Source organism: Crassostrea angulata, chromosome 7, assembly GCF_025612915.1.
Source record: "Crassostrea angulata isolate pt1a10 chromosome 7, ASM2561291v2, whole genome shotgun sequence".
Classification (NCBI taxonomy): domain Eukaryota; kingdom Metazoa; phylum Mollusca; class Bivalvia; order Ostreida; family Ostreidae; genus Magallana; species Magallana angulata.
In genome coordinates this window covers 33,666,316-33,689,932 of record NC_069117.1, presented here as the reverse complement: position 1 = coordinate 33,689,932, position 23,617 = coordinate 33,666,316, and the positions used below count along the sequence as shown (strand labels likewise).

The window sequence follows — 23,617 nt, the reverse complement described above, 5'->3', positions numbered from 1 at the left end:
TCTGTTGCGAGGAGGGAACTAAAGTCTATTAGTGGCATACCCCTCTTAATCTTGTGACGTCATATGGCACATCGCCAAATATGGGCGTCATTAAATAAGGCTTCAGATCCTACTTTTATACAGAAGACTTTAGATATCAAGATGCCTTGATAAACCACAATACTTTTATAACCAACATCATTATAAACACTGCAATGTAATCAAAGAAAACACAAAAACACACAATCTTTGTAAATATATATATATTATGTTTGTGGTTATGTACAACATTTGTATACATTACACAGAGGTACAAAAAACTGTTCTTTTTTCTTAAATCATGTATATGAATAAACTATTAAAGAGGAATACAATCTAGTCAATCCGTCACATTTAGTAAAAAAAAAATCTGGATGATGATCAGTCCTTTCTGAATAACTAAGACTTGCCAAATCCACCCTCCCAGCTAAGTACAAATGTACCAACTTCTTAATTTGCATATATTAGGTAAACAAATGATCACATGCAAGAAATTAGAAAAAAAGGTATAATTGTTGTATAATCTTCTAAAAAAAATGTTTATTAACATCTTACTTGATACATCACTTTGGACCCTTAAAAGTACCAAAAGTCATAAATAGGTTGATAATTAAAAGTAAGTATCAGAATAAGGATATTAAAATAATGAAAATCTTTGTTCATTGACATCCATATTGCACTTTATTAACCACAAACTGAACTGCAACATCAAAAGTAATTTTAAAAATATCATTTTAATCATATCCTTTTGAATCAATTTTAATATATCTGAATTTCCTTGATGTGACGAAATGGATCAAAATTTCAGAAGAAAAAAAAAGATTCAATTTCAATAGCACTATCCTCAACAGAAAAAAAGGAGAAAATCTTAACAAAACCAGATATAATCACAGTTTAAACGTTTTGCATGACCAATTGCACAACACCCACCAAAGCCTGAAACTGCATGTTCTCGAGTCATGATGCAACAAAACAAGACAAAGGATTCAGCGTCTAACTCTAACTTCTGATCAGGTGAGCTACATAGCTAGGCAAGCATTTTCATGTTTTAATATGAATAAAGTGTAACATCTGGAGAACATGAAAAAGAAAAATTGTCAAGTTTCAAAGTTTGTTTCATTATCAAAACAGATATTCAAAAAAAAATTTTTTTTATTTTCATGAGGAAAATCGCTGGCACCATAAACAAAATTGTTCTTATTAGAAAAGACAAAAGTTGAGTGATAAAATGGTACCAATATTTTTCATTAGTTTTCTGATATACCAAAGATTAGGGCAAAAACGTTAATATTTTGGATATCAATCTTCAAAGTCAGTACTGAAAAGTCACTTCCAATGGCGAAAAACTTCCATTTCTTCGGCAAAATGAAATCACTGGAAATAACAATTCTTCTGACCGAAATTAAGCATGTACTTTATTTGTTTTCAGGACTTATGGTACTGGTATTGTTTTTCTTCTTAATATTACAGTTAGAAAATTTTCAAAATTGAAATAACAACTAGCAACTTGCCAATATAAAGCAGCAAAATTGGTCATGGGGGAAAAATGTCACAGGGCTTCCTGAAAAAATTTGCTCAACAAATAATAAAAATTCAGATCTTGATGCAATGGAGATTCATCTCTCTCTCTCTCTCTCTCTCTCTCTCTCTCTCAGCTGAAAACTGTGTTAAACATTTGGTGCTTGGATTGGAGGAGTGTACACACAGTACTGTACTTTGTACACTTTAATTAATCACCTACGTGTACATTAGTATAAAAGAATTTTCAAAACTAAACAGCAAACAGAATGGTGGTTCAATCTGGCAAAAAAAAAAATATTGAAATTGAGGGAACAAAAATTCAGAAAGATTAGAAACTTAACAGTTACGTGTAGCATGCCACTAAGAACTCCAATGTTTAAGACTTGATTGAAAACAAAGCTTTGTTAACCAAACCATTCCAGAAATGGTAAGTCTTGGCTTGATCTGCATGAATTTTTTGCACAGACATCATGTAACCTGGACATGACAAAGGTATCACCAACATTTAAGGCAAGGTGTGTGTATAATATACATCAAATATATACCGTGGAAAAAATATCACAGAAAAAAAATGCCAGCTTAACAACAGGCAAAAAACAACAAATTTAACATGATTGGTTGACATAATGATTGGTATGCTCCCCAGTCTACACAAGATTTCTCCATGCATGGTTTTTTTGATACCCAATTTATACGAAAATGAAGTCCAAAATCATAGGAGCAAAGACATACATTTAGTGACAGAAGAAAAAACCACACAGAACTGATTCAGAAGCTTTCTGAGATATACAACGAAGGCATATGAGAAGAAAAATTCATACGTGAAATTCACACACATGAAACTAGGAATACATGAATACAAAATATTAGACTAGGTCTAAAAAAAAAAATCAGCGAGACTTTCAATAAAAAATAATAATTTGCAATATCCTTCAATATATATGATTTACCCCCGTCAGTGTAACACAGAAAAGCTATCAATATAGTTGTATACATTGGTATAGATGAAAACCATGTCTACAGTTTAAACAAAAATTCCACCACAATGATGTGAAAAAAAAAACTAGGTTAATTTTTCTTCAGCAAATATGAAATGATACACAAATACATGAATAGCACAAGTTATGTTTAACACACTGGGCTACAAACATTTACTAAGAGGGACAAAATGGGGGTGGGGGGGATGGGGGGAAACCTGCTACCCACAGACAAAAATAGGAAAGGAACCAATCCTCTAAAATGTCCCACATCAAAAAGGTGGGGATGGGGGGGGGGGGGGTGGGGTGGGGGTGAGGATAGATGTCCGATAGACATTACTGACCTTCAAATTGACAAAACAGAATATACAAGTACCACCGAGAAATGAACAAGAATGACGCCATGACAAGAATGAACTGCGTAGTCATAGTCACGACCAGGGGGACTCAAATTGGGACTTTTATGGAAGAAGACAGATGGACCAGGCAAACGTCAAATGGTGATGCTACATATACCATACAATAAAAAGAAAAGGAAAAAGGAAAAAAATCCAATTTTCTACATTGATGCAGACAAAGATCTTTGAGTCTAATACCCTAAAAATTTTTCAAATTCCTATTTATTTTCGAGGCGATTCATCACATTTTTCATTTGCCTGGCCTTGCAAATTAATTTCTAAGGCATAAACACAAGCCCCTTTATTTGTTATCAATATGCTAAATGCTTCTTTTATATGATACTAAATTGAAAAATTTCCACACTGATTATAAAACTAACCCAGCCAGAATAAAATGACATAGGTAGAATTATTTGCTGAAAATTACTCAAAACTTTGATCATTTTCCTAAATTAAGAAAAAAAACATTTCACAAAAATTCTTGAAAATAACTTACCTAGGTACTTGCATGGAGATAAATAGAAATTTAATACATTACTTAGAATCTAGAAATTTAAACAAAGAGCACTCGGAAAATTATATATATATAAATATATATCAACAAGCTTCAGATGAGAAATGATAAAACAAAAATTAACATCACCTATAATTTAGCACTTAAACATAAAGGTACCCTGAAAATAATTTGCAATATAGAGTCGCACACAAATAATAGAACAAGAAGGAAAATAAAAAAAAACAAAATACAGGTACGAAAAACAGAAAAGGATGTCCAACACATGAATGAGCAATGTTACACAAGACATCACAATATATAAATTGGAATCATGTTTTTTTTTGGTGTGAATTAATTTGTTAACTGCTAAAACCACTGTGGCTATAAGTCTGCTGTTTGGTGTCTTTTCATGTGAAGCGCAAGATGGTCAGAGCGGGAGAAACAGCGTTCGCACACTTTACACCGGAATGGCTTGGCTCCCGTGTGTTTGCGATAGTGCCTAGTCAGTTCGTCAGATCTAGCGAATCGCCACTCACATCCTTCCCATGAGCACTTGTATGGCTTCTCTCCTAGACAACAGACATAACAAAAACATCAATATCGGTTGCGAGACTAATGCTTCGGGTTTGGTACGCAGTTCTGCAGTATCTTTCGTTAGGAGAATTGACTTAATCAGGGCCTAACTCGTAAAGCAACAAGCTTGATCAACCGATGATACAGTATAATCATAGCATTTAGTCATCAATTAGTTTAACAGCCCAGAGTAAAGTATTGACTGCAAAATTGGATTGACTTCTTGATATACTAGTATAAAAATCTGAAGCCTAGCTGTATTATTTACAAATCTCTGAAACTGGTTGACACCTTTCATAACTAAGTTGACTAGATAAAGGACACTTCATTATATTTTCTTCATGAAATGAGTTTCAAATGGGTTTTTTTCTTTAATAAATGTCAGTGAAATTATGATACTGCTTCTGTTTTGAGCTCTCTTTTTTTCACTCTTTCAATTTTGAAGTAAATTGGTTTTCTCATCAAGATGACATGAACAAGATGCATTTTTGATACATATCACCATTACCTTAGTCATCCTAATTGTCAGGTGGTTGAAATATCAAGAAATAACCTTGTTAAGGCCATATATATATTGAGCTTTAATATACATTAATTTTACATGTAATTGATGTGTTTTATTGATTTATAAATGTCAACCTTACATTGTTTGCTTAAAAACTGCAGCCATGATTGTGAAGATGTACAAGGCTGTTCAAACTTTGCAGTACCTTGCACATGTTACTATAAACAACCACAGACCAAAGGCCTTTCATATCAGCAAGTGAAATATGTTCATTAGACATCAATGCCTCTCAAACTTTTGAAGATTGAATAAAATTTAGATGTCTGTTGAATTTTCATGAAATTTTGAAGTTACCTGTGTGCGTTCGAAGATGAGCTTTGAGATGAGAACTCTTTGTGTACACTTTTTTACAACCATTGTAGGGGCACTTGTGATTCCGTCTCCGCATGTCCGGACTCACATCCGTTCGGATTTTCTGTCCATTCATAGGCACTGGGGGTCTCTGCTGAATGGGTTGGGCGGTGTATGGGCGCATGCGCCCATTCTGAGAAGTGGACACATAAGAATAGGGCTGCCTTCGCATGAGATCGGCAGAGGGCACTCGGACAGCCACCGTCGTGGTACGGCCTGGCTGTGCTACCAGTCTTAGTGCAAATGGGTCATTTGATTTAGGCATGATGGGTGATAGTGGGGGATCGCTGTTGTTGCTATCCCATGAGACACCTGAGGACTGTGAATTAAAACTATTCAAACTAAGTGTATCACATGATGTCCTATCATTGAGGTCCAAGTATGCTAGCTGCTCTAGTCTTTCCTCGGCTTCCGTCTCGTTTTCTGTTTCATCTCCATCTTCTTCGTCATCTTCCTCCTCATCCTCATAGAACTCATCGCAATGTTCAGGGATGATGCTGTCATCGAAATCCTCTGGCTCCTCCTTGATGGCCTCCGGTGACAGTCTACCCATGGATCCCTGCCCGTTTTCCCAGCAGCGGTCCATGTCCACTGCCTCGGGATTCAATTTCTTGAATGATGTCAGTTTTGGCTCGCTCTTCAGGTACCTCTCCATTTCTAGACAATTCTGGAAATACAAAAGAGGCAAAAATCTTTTTTATTTTTTATTTTATTTTATTTCTTACTTTACTTCATCATACCAGGAAAAGTGAGAAAAAAAGGGAGTTTATCATGCGAGTGTATACAAGAGCAAATAGAATTAAACCACCTTTTCATTAAGCAAACAGCGTTCAATTGCAATTTTAGGCTGGATGTTTTGTTAGGTTTTGACGCGGTTGTTTAGACAAACGGTTGTATCAAGTGCTTCTGATTTGATTTATACAGAGTACAAGGCTCGACCTCGATAGACAGTGTAGTTGCCTCAACTTCTGTTGAATGTTTTTTCTGTCAGGAAGAGCACACACTGTATCAAGTGTAATTTTTCAGCCTTTATCTCAACATTGTGTCTATGAAAATCCATACAGCAAACACTCGTAAATCAAGAATTGACATGCAAATGTTGAGAGCAGTCAATAGGACGTCCAGACCCCCATGACAATTGGTATGTTCTGTGTATACCCTCCAGGCATGGTTGAGCAACATCCCACTAATCACCAAGATTTCTCATTCAAGGTTGAATCGAGTAACTGAAGTGTGCATGGGTAAACTATGTGACATTTATTGTGACATTGAGGAAGAATTCCTTTTTAAAAGTTCTTTCCCTTCATGATTTTTTCCCCCATTTTCATTTAATAGCTTGAAGAGTAAACAGCTCTCTCTCTCTCTGTCTCTCTCTCTCTCTCTCTCTCTCTCTCTCTCTCTCTCTCTCCCAATCCTGTTTGTAATGTAAACTAGCTCACATTTTATGATGAACAAGCAGTTTTTGCCCTTTCCCTTTTCCTCCTTTTTATTGTAAACAAGACAGTCATTTTATGTTGAGGAAGCTTACAATACTTTTTACTGCCCCCTTCCTTTCCTTACAGTTAAAATTACCTGACAGAAATATAAACCTTTTCACGATGAAAAAAAATAAAAGAATGTCAAAATGCCAATTTGAAAATCAAGAACTTGTGTATTTAAAAGAAACGAAACAAAAACTAATACCACCAGCTGTGAGGTATTTCATCATTATCAAAACAATAACACCTCAAAAGACTAACTCCAGCCATACAGTATGTAATCTTTTTAACACTTGAACTGGGATCAGCACATTCCAGAAACTTGTACAAGAGGGGGCTCTCTTAGAGTTCTTGTAGCAAGCTGCCAACTTGCACTGCCATCAGCTTTGCTTGAGTAGACATTAGATATTTATAGTAAAACAGTTCAGCCACGGTCGGCATTTCCCCCTCCGTCTTGTTCTCAGTATTTTCTTTCTAGGCCAGAAAATATATTATATGTCAAGGTATAACAAGAGCTGGTTGGTATCTGACAGTGAATTATCTTTAACCCTCTCTTCAGTTGTGTCATCCTACCGGTACATTGTTATGGGGTTCATGTTTTTGTTTAGTGATGCTATGCAAGGAATGTCCTAGAAAAAAAAAAACTAAACTATAGCGTCTAACGCAAAATCACAGAGCACAATTAAATCTGCCTACTTCTGTTGTCTAATTACCTAGTTGCAATGCAATGTGCAATTATGATTCAGTCACCAAGTTCAAAAAGCATGCAACTGTGAGCAAGTGCCAACAGTATTATCAATGACAACATGAAAGAATTCCCCCGCTTCCAAGGGACTTGTTTTGCTCATTAACAGACCAGCTTACAGTTACAGTTTTGTCTTGAGTGCATGATATAAGAGTTTGTGCACAAAAAAAACTCTGGCTCTTACAGCTGTGTACCTAATTACAGAGGAAACTACAGAATTCCAAGTACTCGAGGACCAAAATTTAATTTGCAGTCTGGTGGCTTGATTTTTGACAATAGTTATTTTGTGGCTGCAAAATAGTCTTACCATGGGTCTGAATATAAATCGCCGAACAATAAATCTATCCAAAGACTTTATTGTGAAAGTTCAAAATCTTAATGAAACAACTTCTGATATGACCCCTTTCTAACATCTCCCAGTCGACAATGATGCATTTTCCCATTCTACTGTACAACAAGTTTTCCGTTCCCTGTTGATCCTTTCACATTTTATTCGATTTCTATTATAAACTATATAGCTGCACTAACTAATTCTCATTCTGCTATCTATCATCATAAAAGAAATATAAAAACAGAGAGGGTAAATATTGCTGGTAGTAAAAGTTAATACTTTTTAATTTCCTGTGGCAACAGATAATGTAACCTCGCCATTTATCAAAAATCCCAAGCCCAGACTACTTATTGCTGCTGGAAATAAAAGGAAAACGACAGCTCTGAATACTTCTGGTCTGACAGAACAAAAAAAAAAAAAATGAATCCCAAATCTGGAATCAATAAAGGTATTGAGATGTTTCCTCAGGTATTCAGGTAACTTAGGCGAGTTTCTCATAAACAAAATTGCTGAAATTTTTTTTTCAGGTGAGTCAGGGAACTGAATGATGGAAGATCCTCGCTAGATCTATGTAATTTACATTTACCTAATTTGCAAAAACCCTGTTTATGAAATCAGTCAAGCTTTTAGAGATGGTAAAAAAATTGGTTTTATATTGGCCAATCCTTCAAATCTAAGTAACCACATACCATGTGCATCATAGTAGTTGAGCTGTTAGACGTTAATTTTCTTTCAAAAAAGTTGTATTTAATCTTTATTTCTGGTACAAGGTACCTTATTATGTTAGTCAATTATTACATGTTTTCAAAAGCAAGATTAAAAACATCGTTTTTCAACTCTGCATGTGACGTTTTTTCTACAAAAACCTGGTTGGGATAAATATATATAATCGATAACTTTCTCTTCTCTTCAGAAAAAAAAAGGGTTGGAATTGAGATAGTAATCTTTCTCAAGAGTTGTTTTTATTTTTTCAAACATGAATCACCCCAGCTGAAGCAGAATAATCTTAACCACAATAGCATTCCTTAAGATGTGAAGAGTGGGGACAGTCTTTGACAACAATGCTGTAATTGTTTATCTCTATATAATATCATCCCATCTTATCTGGTTATTAAAATTATATAACAGCTGTTTTCCCAAGCCTAGAGGCTCCATCTACAACAAAAGGAACATTCCCCACTAAAAGGAGCAGCCAGGCCGGCATCCCCGGCTAAAACTCCGGACTGATCTACTTTAATTGTTCCCTGTTTTTCATGGGTAATGATTTTGTCACTGTTGCACAAGTAAACTTGACCTAGATTCACCTGTCAGAACCCCCTTTTCCCCTAATACAGGTGTTCACAAATACCTTTATTATCTTTGATTGGAAATGAATAAAATTGATAAAATTATGGCAGTTGATTCCTTGCCTTGATAAACACGAATATTTGTCCAAATATTGTTGCAAATTATTAGAAAGGAGAAAGAAAACATTGATTAACTTGACATGTGTCCTGATTTTTCCTCAAATCCAATAGCTCGGCACATTTCAAGCTCGTCAATCACAGTGTGAGAAATTTAAAGCTCTTATGAATGAAAGAATTTTCGTATTAAATACCCTTTTGATAATCTTGTGAGAAGTGAGCCGTGCTACAAGAAGATTTGAAAATATGCGATAAAAAAGCAATTTACCGATTCACACATCTGACACGTTCGTCTCAGGTAGCGATAGTTTATGCAAACTTCAAATTTCTCTGTCCCTCTTAACAAGGCAATACATTATATAAATAAAACATGAACAATCTATTCAACTTTCAAAAACTTCTCACACACAAGGTGAACCTCATTATGGTGCTCATATCAGTATTCATAAAGTTTCATCAAAATTGCAATAGTTTAACAACATACAATCAAATGTTAGCTAGCCATCTGGCTGTCTTACAAACTCATAGTGCTCTGAAATATTCATGGATTCTAAGTTTTTCCCTCATGTTTTCAATGGTGCAAATTCATAAATGTTATCATATGCATTTCTCATTCCCGAAATTTCCTAAAGTTAAAACAGTATGACTTATTTTAATATATCTCCCACTCAATTCTGTCATGCAAAAGAAACACTTAAATAAGCTAACTTATATTACTGAGCACTTTAACTGGAGTAATGACGATGACACAATGAAAATATATTCCTGTTCTACCTACACAATGTCATAAATGCAATAAGCATAAGCATTTAAATGATGCTAATTCCTAATTACCGTTTTTTATTTCTTTTTTTTTTTCAACTTTATTGCCAATTTATTTTTATCTATACACCTAAGTCATTCTGTTGTGTTTTTTTCTCCCTTGCTAAGCTCCAAGAATCTTGTTATGACTAATGGTAAAATTTCAGATGGAAAGATGCTAATGCTACAAAAAGGGAGGATATAAATTCGAAATGATAAGAGCTGCAAATTTTTTTGGCAAATTGGCCAGCAGTCTATGTCTCAAGGTCACTGGGCGCTCCCCCCACTACACACACATTCCACACAGCTGCGGTCAGTAATTACTGGTAAGCAAGCATGCTGACCTCAAGTCACCACCAAGTATATGGGAGATGGCTATCAATAAAAGCACTGCTACATTATAGGTGCCTAATTGAGGGCTACTTAATTTCAAATATAAACATGATAAACACTATTGAACAGCCCAGTTACTTCCAGGCGAGTGAAATCCGTTTCATTTTCACCCCTTCCATTAAACCTATCAAAACCTTTCCTGGTCTTTCGGCTATCTAAAGGAATGTCTTCCATTCTTCTGTATTGAAAGTTGACTTTCCGTATTGATACCTGATAAAAGGCTCAGCCCGCTCTCTCCTTCTCATTACAATTTTAATGGATTCCTGGACTGATTTTGACAGCTCTGTTGCCGAGATGACATGATTAGTTAGGAACCTGACCGGGTGTGGTGAAAATTACCTGACGGTCGGCTGAATTGATCTAATCATTGGGTCATTTCACAGTTTTTGTATTTTTTCTCATAATATCAGATCTTGCTCTCTTTCCATCCATGAAGCTTTCATTGTTCCAAAGAAAAATAAATACACCCAGAGAAAACATAGACCTATCTCACTACAGTAATTCAATTCTTCAGGTATTTGAAAATCCACAGGATGACTGGAAAAATTGGTCATCTATCATCTAAGTCTTTATTTTTCTTTCAAATTGGGCATGATGGTTCTTTTCATGATTGCACAGTCACAAAAACACATTAAACACAATGGGAAAAAAATAATAATACACCTCAGGCCTTAGCAATTACCGGTAATAACACCACAGGAATTGCATGTTTTGAATGCATGTTGCATAATATAATGCTTTCAGATGATGGCCAATTATCAACCACAATTTTTTTTTTAAATGTTTATTATCTTCAATATCTTGCAATATTCAAGGTGTGTATGTATGGCAAGACAGTGGGTTTTTTTTCTGCACCTTTCCAGAACTCAAACTGTGAACAAACACCAACAATAAATCATGTCTACCTGAACCACTCCAATACCCTAGCTGTCAAAGGAATGTGCATTCTACTCTTTTATGCAAAAACTCTTTACAAACCTGGATTAAAGCTACTTGTCTCACTCGAGTTCATCATGAATTCCATTGAAAGGCTCTTTTCTTTACACTTCTGATTGACATAACTTCATAAAATCTACTGCTTAGAGCTTTCTAAACCTTTAAAAGGCCTTAAGAAATGTAGGAATTCAAATTGCAATTTGCAAATAAGATGGAAAATTTCCTCTTTTATGTTTACAATAACCGACCATAAACCCTTTATTCTCTATACAATTTTCAAAAAACACCAACTGGGTTTTGGACCGGAGAGAGAAAAAATATTTTTTTTACAACCAAATTTAGTCTTTTTCCTTGGCATAAATCATTTACAATGTATTATCTTTCTCATATTCTTTAATATATGTGTTATCTATATGAATTATCATCTGTATTTATCATTACTAGTTGCTGTTTATTAAGACTTATATAAATACAGTAAACTGGTGGTAGCGAGGAGTTCATCAGAGCTAGCTTTGCATTTTATCACAGCTGAATGTCAATAATAGCTCATTCTGTGCAATAAGACAGTGGTATCCTATTTCAACACTAATGAACATGTTCTGTTTGAATATTTCCGGCAAATGGGTACCTTTATACCATATGTATTCAGTCTACCCCGGAGAGGACAAAGGTTGTGAAAGAGTTGACAATGTCATCATTGTCAATTATGTCGGATCTGGTGTCCACGGTCTTGTCAACAGCCTATTATGTTTCTCACAGGAACGTTATCTGCGGCCGATTACTTACAGTGTCTTTCAATGGGCAGACCCCACTCCTTCTTGTCACAAAAAACATAGACCTACAAACCCACAAACGTTTAAATTTCTGAGCCACTTTTGAGTCTTTGGAGTCTTTTGGCAATCATTTAAAAAAGCTTGCTCCTCGCAGAAATTTAGCAGGAAAATTTCAAAGAGAAGATTATTATAGGGACTTCTGTTGTAAATATTGCACAGGACTCTTCTGTTGAACATGCAACCCTCTTGCCTTAGGTGACTGACTACGAATCTGGTGACAGCTGGTCATGAATATTGTCCTCAGCTGACCTACAACTCATCGCAATATATGTTTCCTGGTCTCCGCATTGACAAATCCACTCAGAGTCAACTTATAAAGCAGACGCAACTTTCCACACACATAAATAATGTGAATTTTTGTGCATGTGAGTTTTCAAACCAGAATGCATGATTTATTGAGCTCATTAGCACTTGTATGCTTTATATACATTGAGCACAAAGCATAGAAATTTTAGGGAAAACCAGCAGGATGAAAGAGCTATTAAAAATCCCCAAACTGCTATGATTGATGATAATAGAGAAAATGCACTCTAATGATTTCTATGCTGATCATTTGGCTGTGTGTCCAAATTACTGCTGCATTAGTTAATGAAACAAAATGGTTCAACCATCAAGGCATGCGAGTGTCACCACAGAAAACCACAGATAAACCAAAACAGTTGCCAAAAATTCCAAAGCCTCAGCGGTAAGATACCGAGGCAAGCACTTAATCTGCCTCGAAATTTAATTTGCATGTAAATAATTTTATTTACCCAGGTCCATAAAGACGACGTAAAACAGATTAGACAGCGGACATATAAATCAATCACAATTCAATCTACCCTAGTAATAAAACCACACTGGCCCCCAACTTAGCACCAGGCACTCTAGAATAATTCCCAGGTTGACCTTCCACAGAAATCATGCCACTGCTACTGGCCATTATGCAAACTGCCTTCCTCTACTGTCTATAATACATCAGCACTGCATGCCCTCTTGTTCACATAAGTCAGATATCTTAAATTTTTGACCTAAATAATATAGACCATCTATTCTCCCAGCCAGTTTGTATTAGACTAACACACTTCCTTACCCTACCGCTTTTAATATTTGATGTTAAGATGCATAAAGCAAGCTGATCCGAGTTCTAATAGACAGGATACTAATCTATAGCACATAGCTATTTCATATTTCTCCCAGCATCCAATCCCTCTGGGGAGGGGGGAGTGGAAGGGAGGCTGGGGTTATATGAAGGATATCCACAACACAGCCTTTGTATCTTTCACTAGACAACTACAATATTTTGCAGCATCTGCTTTTTTCATATTTTAAGTGCTTTGATCTCGCAGTGCAAAGAGTATAGTCATCCTCACTCATATAATCTTAAATCTACATTTACTGATATTACATCCTACCCCATTCAGGAGCAATGAAATCATGCCAGATCTGAGTTACTACAACACAGGATCTCTCATCTACAGCAGAACAGGTTCATATCTCGAGGGGTTACAGATCTAAGGGGGTGGAGGGGGGTGTCAATGCAGCCTTTCTCTTTTGTATTGGAGATTGAACAAGGATGTGTAAGTGTGCACAACAGGATATAATTGATACCAACGCATGCACTCACTGTAACAATCCTTGTGACGCTCACACTCATCCTTTTGTTAATTCCTAGTGGACATCCTCATTCAGGACTTGGTCTTTAATTCACTACCTGATTCTGGGGGGTCAGCTTCCTTGTAGTAGGGTGATAACATAATATACCAAATCCTCATCTACTACAGGAAAAGAGGGTTTAGAATAGGGAGGGGGGGGGGCTGTTTGTAAGACAATAACATAATTTACTACATGTATATATCTACATTTTGTATGAAATATGCACAATCTTTTGCACCCTCTGATAGTCTTTGATAAAACAGGAAAACCATCCAGGAAATTTGTTCAGATGACAAAAGGTGCAATAATGTTTTAATGTATTAACAACACAACAGGAAGATAAAAAAATAATTGTGCAATATTAGATAGAGAATAAATAGACCATTCAATCTAAATGCATCTACAACCAGGACTTTCTGCTATTTATTTCTTTTCTAAAAAGCATTACATGTGTTACATAAATTCACCCTAAACCTGATATTTCTTTTAGCCGATTTAGACTCTCGCTTTACTATTAAAGAAGTCATAAAGTCTTCCTATACAAAAACTTCAATCGATAAGTTTTATGCTTATTTAAACGAAGCAAAATATTATCTCAGAAAGAAAAAAAGAGAAATTTATCTCCGTCTTTTATAGATCTTTCAGAAGGGTCCAGATTGTATCTACATGGAGCCCTGTCTACAGAGGGCACTCAGGTATACAGACCTCTATAGAAGGTGAATGAGACATTTCAAAGTAAGAGTCTCGCTTCACCTGTGGGAAAGCCGTCAAATAAAACGAGCCGATAAATAAAACATCTTAAGGTGAGAGACTCTGCCAAGTCAAGCAATTTTGTGGTTCTTCTAAGCTTTAAATTCTACTAATGAAACTGCAAAACAAAATTTAAATAAAGGAAAAAAAACCAACCCACAAGGCCAAGGTACTTAGACATTCCTCACTGAAGAAGAGAAAAAACAAAATCATTTTCATTTAATATGCAAATGTGCACCAATTTGCATTGCTAATTCTTAGAACATTGAATCAATCATAATGTGGCATAACTATGTGTGATTCTTTTTCTTCTTCTTTTTTTTTTTTTTTATAGAAAAAATACCATTTCAGTGAATCATAGCTGTACTTTTTAATTAATTAAATGAAGGTATGCTATTAATTAGGCTGAGTTAATCAGGACATATTTTCCCGCCTATGCTCCTATAGGCCAATGTCATAGAGAACTTGCAGAGCTTTTTCACCTTGCTGCAAGCAGGTGTCTATATTTCTGGCAACTTGCGATAACCTTTCTTGGCAATAAACTTTCAGCGCCTTTTTTGGACACTTCAGATTTAGCCATTCACCCACTTGATAAACATACTTATGATCTAGAACTTTAGAAAAAGTTATATAACTATTGGCCCCCGCTGATAAATAAGAGATTATCTGTCAAATATTCGACTCCACCCCAGATTTTGAACAAATGATTGACCACTCTAAAAGGGTCATTTAGGGTATTAAGTGGACCCTTCCTTACGGCACAAGTGAAAAATACAACCTTTATTACCAGTTAAGTCCATATTCAAACCAAAAAAAAAAGAAGGAATTAGACTATAGATCTATGCGGAAATCCTCCAAAATGCCTTCATTTGCCATTTAAACTCTACGGAACTCCTTGCAACTTCTTACAGTAATCCTTCTTAAGGTTTTAGAAATGATAGGGTATCAATACTATGAATGTAAAAAAAAAAGGTACAATGTACATGTGTGTCACTACAGATATCAAAATAAAGAGTTCTTGCTGTCAAAGGAATGTTTGCCCTTTTGGAATAAAAAACAAAATTTTGACCTCCAAAGAAGAAATCCAACCATGCTCCTCTTAATCATGTGAAATCCACCCATGCAGATATGGACAGTAAGACTGCATGCATGTAGCCAAAATCTGAGCAACTATACCCAATAGCAAAGCCTGTATTCGAGCTGCAAAATGCATGAGAGCAATAGTTTAGCATTCTACCCCCCTGCACCCTTAGTTTTGATCAATTAATCTGAGTTTTCTCCTGTTTTATGCTTTATATGCTCAGGTCTTCCCTACCAATCCTTCAAAGCTCACTATATTGAGACATATGTACGTTCCACTTATGTTTCACCAATAAAAATTTGAAATTGTTCATGTTATTACAATCTTCTTATTTGGCGTGTCCATTTTCATTAGAGGGGAAAAAACGCTTAAAGCTTCAACAGGGATCTACTTCTTTCTTGTTTTGGTTTTTTAAGAACTTCCTTCTCTTGCCGACTTATTTGATAAAAACATGCCAGAAGTAATTACACTCAATGAATATATCTTCCTTGATGAAAAAATAAAGTGCATATACTTACGATATTTGATCTTTTGAACCTAATTGACTTGGTTGTGTGCATGAACACCATAACTATATTTTCATATACATGTACTGGCCATATAGTCCTCTTACTCACTTAGCTAGCTATATATCACCCTTAATAGATTACTTTTGTCTGTTTAATGAGAAATCCTTGACAGAAAATGGTACCTATGCAGGTAAAATTGTAGACATAATAAAAAATACCCTACCCCAGCCAGGTTTGTATGATTTTTTTTTTGGTGTGTTCTACCATTCCTGGCTTTGCAATGCAAAAGATAACAGAAGGCTTAGCATATTAAATGGTTTTAACAGATCAATACAACTTTCTCCATCTCAATGGTCATAGCCAACAAGCAGACTTTAATGGAACAATTGGAGGGTTCTTCTAGTGAAACTTTCAATATGAAGAAAAGTACATTAGGTATTGTGACGTAAAATCAGAAAATAAAGAATCTGAGATTCGGAACAATCAAGAAATTCATAACAACCAGCAAGAAGCCAAAACTCTCAGGTGAATTTACTGCAGTATTTGCTGAGATGAAGCTATAAATCAATAGTAAAAAATCCCCCACAGACAGGGCTAAGGGTACAGTCTTTAACCCTTAGTACCGAGTTACAAAGTACTTATGTTTAGAAATTGAAAAAAATACCAGAGAGAAATATCATTCCTCTTATCAAAACGGAAACTGATATACATGATAAAAACTTGATAAATGTACGTATCTCTTCCTTGTTAGAGTGTGACAAACACAGATGAAGGGCTTTTACCAATGCATCAGATAAACATTGCCCTAATGTCGGAAGAAATTCACTGGAATGGGGTACCCATGTCTGAGTATAGCACAGGTATACGTAGAGACTCTCCTGTATTTCTTTAGCAAAACAAGAATGTCACCCCTAAATTTATGAATAGAATCAGTGTTTTAAAGTAGCATCGTAAAAGAAAAAAAGAGTGCAGTCTGCCTATTCACGCAACAATTTCAAGTATCTGGGCCGCTTACTATTGCGTACATATCATATCGTGTTAAGACTGCTAACATTATATCGAGTTCCCTCCTGTGCGAAGAATGCCTTTTCTTCGAGACATTGCCAACTTTTAATGCCAGAACTGAAAGATTTCAATAGCTTAATATGAATATATGAAAGGCTTGCTAGTGTTTGACTATCAGCATTTAAAAATATGTTGACCTCTTTCATTCATGCTCAAAAATTCCCAGGCACTACATCAATAGAAAAATGTCGTCTGGGAGAATAATAACATCCATGTCTCATGCATTATCTATGTAACTTAACTCGGCATCTTTAAGGCTCCCTTATTGCATCTCTTCCCTGGGAATGGATCCGGTTTTTATTCAGACTTGAAAAAAACTTGTAAAGATGTGTTCTGGGGTCCACATGATATTTGAGGAACAGACAAAATCACTACAATAAAAACTTCAATTTTCCCCATAAATGCCCAGTACTGTTAGATCAGTGGTGTACATATACATGTACTGGTACTTCAATTATTTGACAATTCGTCTTTGGTGAAATAGAAACTGCTAGATGAGGATTGTTCAATGAAATATGAAAAGGCTTATAATTGCCTTATTGGATATATGAACTTTATTGATCATGGTCTTGTTCTATAGCTGCTGAGTTGGGGAATTTCAGTTAGTCTCTCCATGAATACTAGTAGACTATTACCATAGTAACTCGGAATCGAATGGAAAAATGTGTTATTTGCATAAGTGAAAAAACATGCGAGACGGAGAGACACAATCAAAGAGAGACAGAGAAAGAGATAAAAGGAAGAAATTTGAAAAAAAACAAACAATATAAGATGGCAAAAATAATCAGCAGATATAACAAATTTCAGTTCAAGCCATGTAGGTGTACACTTTTCTAAAAATTACATAACAGTTTTCCGAAATGTTGACTCAAAAACAAAGTGTAATCCGATCTGGTTGAAGCATTCAATGGTTTAGTGCAATAGATGAGTTAAAATGCAGGCATTTTGCCCATCTGTTTGTTGTCTAAATCCCATTGTAGTTTTTTATTTTATATTTGCTCTGTGTGAACATTTCATCCGCAGTCCTCAAAAAAATTGTTTGTTTCTTCCTCTTGCTTTTAACAACGCATACATGTACATGTATATGTAATACAGTGCATGCATGAATCAGTCTATACAGCAGATTTTTAAATCTTTTGTGATATACATCTTCATAGAATTAAATCAAGCAATAAAATCATCCGTTATGTGTCATCAACCAGAGATTGTATTACACCATGTGGCTGTTCATCAACTGTACATCAATATCAGAATGGGCATATACAATTATACTCACTTTTATATACATAATTTAATATATACCTTCCCTTGAAAGAATTGAAAACTAAACTTATTCATGGACTATTTATGTACAGTAAATTTCCTGTATACATGATAAGTATTGAGAAGTACTGATGCAAACACAATGTACATTATCAATAGTGGTTTTTTTTTATAGTCTTTACTAGCTTTTTCAGGTGAAAACTAAAAATTCCATTCCATCGTCAAAAGGTTGCATTACGGGGGTAAAGAGTTAAAATATGCAGATGTATGCATATGCATCTGATGACTGGAATATTAATTTCCTTGTCATCCTGTACTTCTTCTGAATTTGATGAGCACCTGGACATTACATAACGGGGCAAAGAATTTCCTCTTTTTATTAAAGATAACTGTGATATTTTTCTCACATGTCTGCACCAGGCAAAGCTAACAGAAGAAACCAAGGAGATGATACAATTACGGTAATACTTGATTTGTGGGACCTTTTCATACACACATACATAAATGTATTTTTCCCATGTGTTACAGGAAAAATTGATCATGGGGGCTGGAAAAATCATGATGTATCAATAATAACGCATTGTTCATTGACAGAGCACATCCAATGCTGTGGCCATAGGGCAAACGTCACAAAATTAATACCAAATCGCACACCTTTCTCTATCTCTCTCACACACAATCCCAGATCTTACAATAAAGTTGTTAAAACATGCTGTCGACGGTTCCCATATATATTAAAACATGACCGGAATATTTGGATATTTGATAGGCAGTGGTATATTTCATGAATAAACCATTGCACTATTTAAACAGAAATTGGATACCACTGAAAACATCATGTATAATTACTTGCGCATTATTCTGTGCAAATTCGTTTCTTATGTTGTCTCCTTTTAAATATCCCAATCTTTAAACACAAAGACATGACAATCACTAGAATATCTGAAATGTTTGCATTCAATTTGGTTTTGTACAAATATTGGTTTTTGCCTCGACTAGGGTCACTTTTAAATTTCATTTTTTCCCATTACCTACATGTACCTCGATATTTACTTTCCTTTAACATTTCAATGAAATATAAGCTATACAAGGAAGAAAAGTATAAATTGCATTTGTATTTTATTATTTTTTTTTTGCCTGACTCTTCTACACTTATTCAGCTAGCCCCCGGAGACCTGACACATTTCAAGAAACTTGCTGTGCCCGACATTCGATTTTGACAGCTGATAATTGACGTCCTCCATGTGAATGGGAAAAATTTTGCGAGAGTAGTATACTATCAAGCACAGCAAAAATGACTCATAAAGAGTGAATGTCTCATGTCTGCACCAATATCATCATATTTAATATTCACAGCTGCAGGCAGACTATCAAAAATGACCTAACAGTTTCCTGAAAAGCAGTCTGATAATGCCAGACTGTGATCAATGCGCTATTTATGAATTTATGCACATGGCATAGAAACCTTGGGTCAGATACATCACACACACTTCTATTTCTTCCACACATGCCCCCTTTTTTTTACCATGTGTATCCTGTTGGCATTTATACAATCTGTTCATGGAATAGCTATACTTTAGTGAATGTTGGGAATGGTTTTTAAAACAGGTCATAGTTTTGTATATGTAGGTCAGCAACTCAATCAGTGATAATGCACTGCTTGATATATTATTGATAAAACTTTATCACATTATAGAGGAAATAGCCAGTTACACATCTTGATTAAAGAAACGGCTTATACATGTATGAGTCTGCCTCTTGTGGTGATTCATATACTGATGGAGTAAGTGTAGCATTCAAATCAGCTTTGTAATGCAACATTTAATTTCCGCATTGTGTCGATAAAAAATTCCAATTTTAATGATAACACTTTTTAGATCTTGTATACGACAATTTATAATTGCCTTAATGCAATAATCATAGTGTTTGAGTGCCAGTGACGATTGAATTTCCTCTGTTCAATCGGTTTCACGTCCGATTACAAATGTCAAACTATGGTGCAGAGGCTCACGAGGGGGTTGGCGTCTCTCGTGTACAATGCGAGTGAATTATAACGATTGAGGTTGAATATAGCTTCGTAAGAAAAAACCATCACTGATTAGAATGCATTAGTTTGTACACATACCTGTTGCCATCTGTCCTCAAGAGATGGTTGAGCAGAAAAATAGCCTGTATCGTGAACAACTTGTAATTCACGGAAAATATTCCCGCTCGGTAGCACGTCCATCGCGGACTGAATGGGAATTTCTTTTGGTCGGCGTCTGCAATCAAGGAATCTTCTCACACCTGGTCAAAACATGCACTCAAGTCAAAACATCAGTTTAAGTAGATGTGACTAGTTAAACATGTGTGAATCATGTTTTGGCCCCTTTAAATCTCGTTCACCTCAGACAAGATCTCGTACACGCTTGAATGTGTTTGTTGTAAAGAAGGAATTTTTCATTATCCAATCGTATTTCAGTTTACATGGAAAAGGAATGTCCAACTGAAATATTGTCCAATGAAATCCTAGTTGAGCGGAGTAAACTAAAATTCAATTGGTTAGAGATATTCCATTTAAGGAAAATATTTGTATGCAAATCTTGGCTATATTTGGAAGCTATAAGAAGGCCTCGATCGTCTGCTATGGAGTCAGTTTGTGTATTGAGCGTTGAGTCAGAAGGTAGCAGGAGGTGTAATATCAACAACCAAGAAATAAATAAATGGGTATTACGACATATTCCTAGTGGTTTTTCTACCCGCAAAAAAGTAGTGGGTGACTCAGAAAATCACATGCTTTTTATTTATTTTGACATTCATGATATATCACGAACAGTTTATAAAAATAAATACACAATCATGCTTATCAACTTCAAATACCCCTTCTTAGTTTAGAAACAGCTAATTGGAAGAATGTTATGAAGCAATGAATTAAATTTAAACGAATACTATAACCACCTACAATGTATCGATGCATTCATATTACGCACAATTTAGAAAATAAGAAAATGGTATTCTATATTCTTGATTATTATGAACTGCAACTACATGTATAAAAAGAGTGTATTTTTAAACAGAATGTGCTTAAATCCAAGAATGGTTGATTATAAAATCTAAATCAATCTACCTCTTTTCAAAATCAGGCCAGATTTTTTCATTGAGAACATTTTTTTTCAAAATTAAGTTCTCTATGAAAAAAATGTATATTTAAAAAAAATATATATATAGAAGAAAATAAAAATGTCGATGAAAATATCTTGTATCAAGATACTTCCTTTCTGTGAAATATAATAACAATCACCTATTTCGACTACAGAGTTTTGTAGTGAATCTCACATTGTACATCTCATGTAAATTCGGAGTAGCTAATCAAATAGGAGTCGATTTGAGTTATGAAGTAAACTCTCACTTGTTTACTGAATAAAGTTAATTATTATGACAATATCCAGACTAAACATTTAAGAATGTAAAAAAAACAAAAAAACAAATTAACCACACAAAATAAACCCCGCAAAAAAACAAACAAACAACGCAAAAGAAAACAAAAACAAATCAATAATCTAAAAGAAGTTATACCTATGGATCAAATTGCACGTATTTTATTGAACGCACGTGTTATTCAACACTGTAAATTGTGTCGTCATTTTCAAACTTTGAAAATAAATCAATATTTCGTAATCACAGAACTTGTTATCTGTTTCTGACAAAGACCGATAATTTTTAATTTTGTTAAATATTTCAATCCTTCTTTGTTTTGTTAATAATTTCCTTTCATTTTTTTTTGCTGGGTGTTGGGGGGGGGGGGTAAATTTTATCCATACGTATGATTTTATGTACAATTTCCGCTCAAAACTAGTTAAAATTCTGAAAAAATTACTCTCTGTTAAGCATTCTGTTAGTTTCCTATTATGTAAAACACTAGTCGGCAGTCCTTTTTGTACCAAGAGTGCACTAAGGCCGTGAACCAATTTTGAAAATTGAAATCGTATTTCAGATCAAATACATTTTGCGACTAAGAAAGTACAAATATAGAGAGCTAGTGTATGCTATTCTGATGGAGGAAACCAGTCATTACAGGTTTGGTGTATATAATATATGACATACAGCGCAATAAGCAGCGGTAAAATTCTCGAACGTTATATATCTTCTTACATTATTTGATGGGGAAAATATCATATAAATCATACATATAGATATAATTATTGCTTTCGAATTTCGAACTTGTGTACCTAGCTGCAGGTCTTTAGCCCCCGGTCGGAAAAAAATATAACATGGACGACCATCGGGAGCTATTTAGGCCTGCAGCTACAACTACCTTTTTCAATTTCACCCAGCTGGTGACGCCCCTTATAAAGCTCCTGTGGTCGGGATTTCTGTTGGTATTTTTTTTTTTTTTGGGGGGGGGGGGTAATGGGGGTGGGGGTGGATTTGGTTTCTTTAAAATCAACACAATCTGCTATACATTGTATCAGTAATTTTTAAGATAGAGGGATCAAAAAGATGGAAGAGGGAGAAAGGAAGGGGTTGGGTGGTTAGCTTGTCACCACACCCAGCCAAGTATCTGTACTTCAGACTTTATTTCTTTAATAAATACCAGTAGGCTATATAAATAGATTAAGGCCTTTATATGCAGAACAAATTGGTACGATTTTCTTCAAAATAAGCTCATTATCATTGATGTATAGGTTTCATTACAGTCAATGCTATCAGTGATACAGAGCTATTATATGCTTACTGTTTTATTTATGAGGAAATATCATATCCAAATAATGATAAAATCAAGAATGTCACTTTAGTACAAAATAATTCCGATAGTTTACAACTATAACGACTTACTAATAATATTCATCGCACTTTTTTTTTCGTTTAACATCTGTCAGAAAACCCTTCATTTCTGATAATCAGCAATAATTCTTTTATCTATACGAGCTGAAATACAAAGAAAAAAAATTGTGATATCTTTGTGTACAAGCAGCATGGTGTATCGGAAAATTACATATAGATCTACGATGCAGATTTAAATGCGCGTTATGTATTAATAGATTCAATTAAGAAGTGTAAAGAAAGATAACTCTAAAACTCTCTATTTGTTTGGGGGGGGGGGGGGGGTGAGCGTTTTGTTGTTGTTGTTTTTTTTGGGAGTGGGGGTGACTTCGCGTTGTGATTGTAAATATATGGAACCTGTGGTTAAACGGTACTTCATGTATGATCCTTCTGTAACATCATCACGGAATAATTCGACAATCGAGGTTACAGTAATTGTTCATTTGGTTTATTTTTCGTTAACGAACCATCTTTCATTATAGCTTTTTCTCAGAATTCAGCGCTAATCAATTATGAAAAAACGACATTTTTGAATTGATAAAACCAACATATTCATGCGTTATCAGTGCATTGTGCGTCTCTGTGAACATTTGTTTATCAAAGTAGTAGTTTATCTTCCCGACTGAAACACATGTATAATCATTATTTTCAAGGCAAAACAGAGTTTGATTTATTTCTACATTGAATAGAGA

General features: G+C 34.9%; 1 protein-coding gene across 1 annotated transcript; it reads right to left on the bottom strand.

Annotated features, from left to right (window-relative positions):
• Positions 1–225: 225 nt before the first annotated feature.
• On the bottom strand, positions 226–20,538 carry LOC128192788 (Krueppel-like factor 6). Its single transcript, XM_052865755.1, has 3 exons — positions 20,248–20,538; positions 4,843–5,566; positions 226–3,979 (listed from the first exon to the last, which is right to left on the bottom strand). Exons 1-3 carry the CDS (start codon positions 20,347–20,349, stop codon positions 3,792–3,794), a joined length of 1,014 nt encoding a protein of 337 aa, XP_052721715.1. The 5' UTR covers positions 20,350–20,538; the 3' UTR covers positions 226–3,791.
• Between the last annotated feature and the right edge of the window lie 3,079 nt (positions 20,539–23,617).

Coding starts and splice junctions, on each gene's coding strand:
- LOC128192788 (XM_052865755.1), bottom strand. CDS start 20,349: ATGGACGTGCTACCGAGCGGGAATATTTTCCGTGAATTACAAGTTGTT. Junction 5,567..20,247: donor TTGAGGACAGATGGCAACAG/GTATGTGTACAA, acceptor TTGTATTTCCAG/AATTGTCTAGAAATGGAGAG. Junction 3,980..4,842: donor TCATCTTCGAACGCACACAG/GTAACTTCAAAA, acceptor TCTGTTGTCTAG/GAGAGAAGCCATACAAGTGC.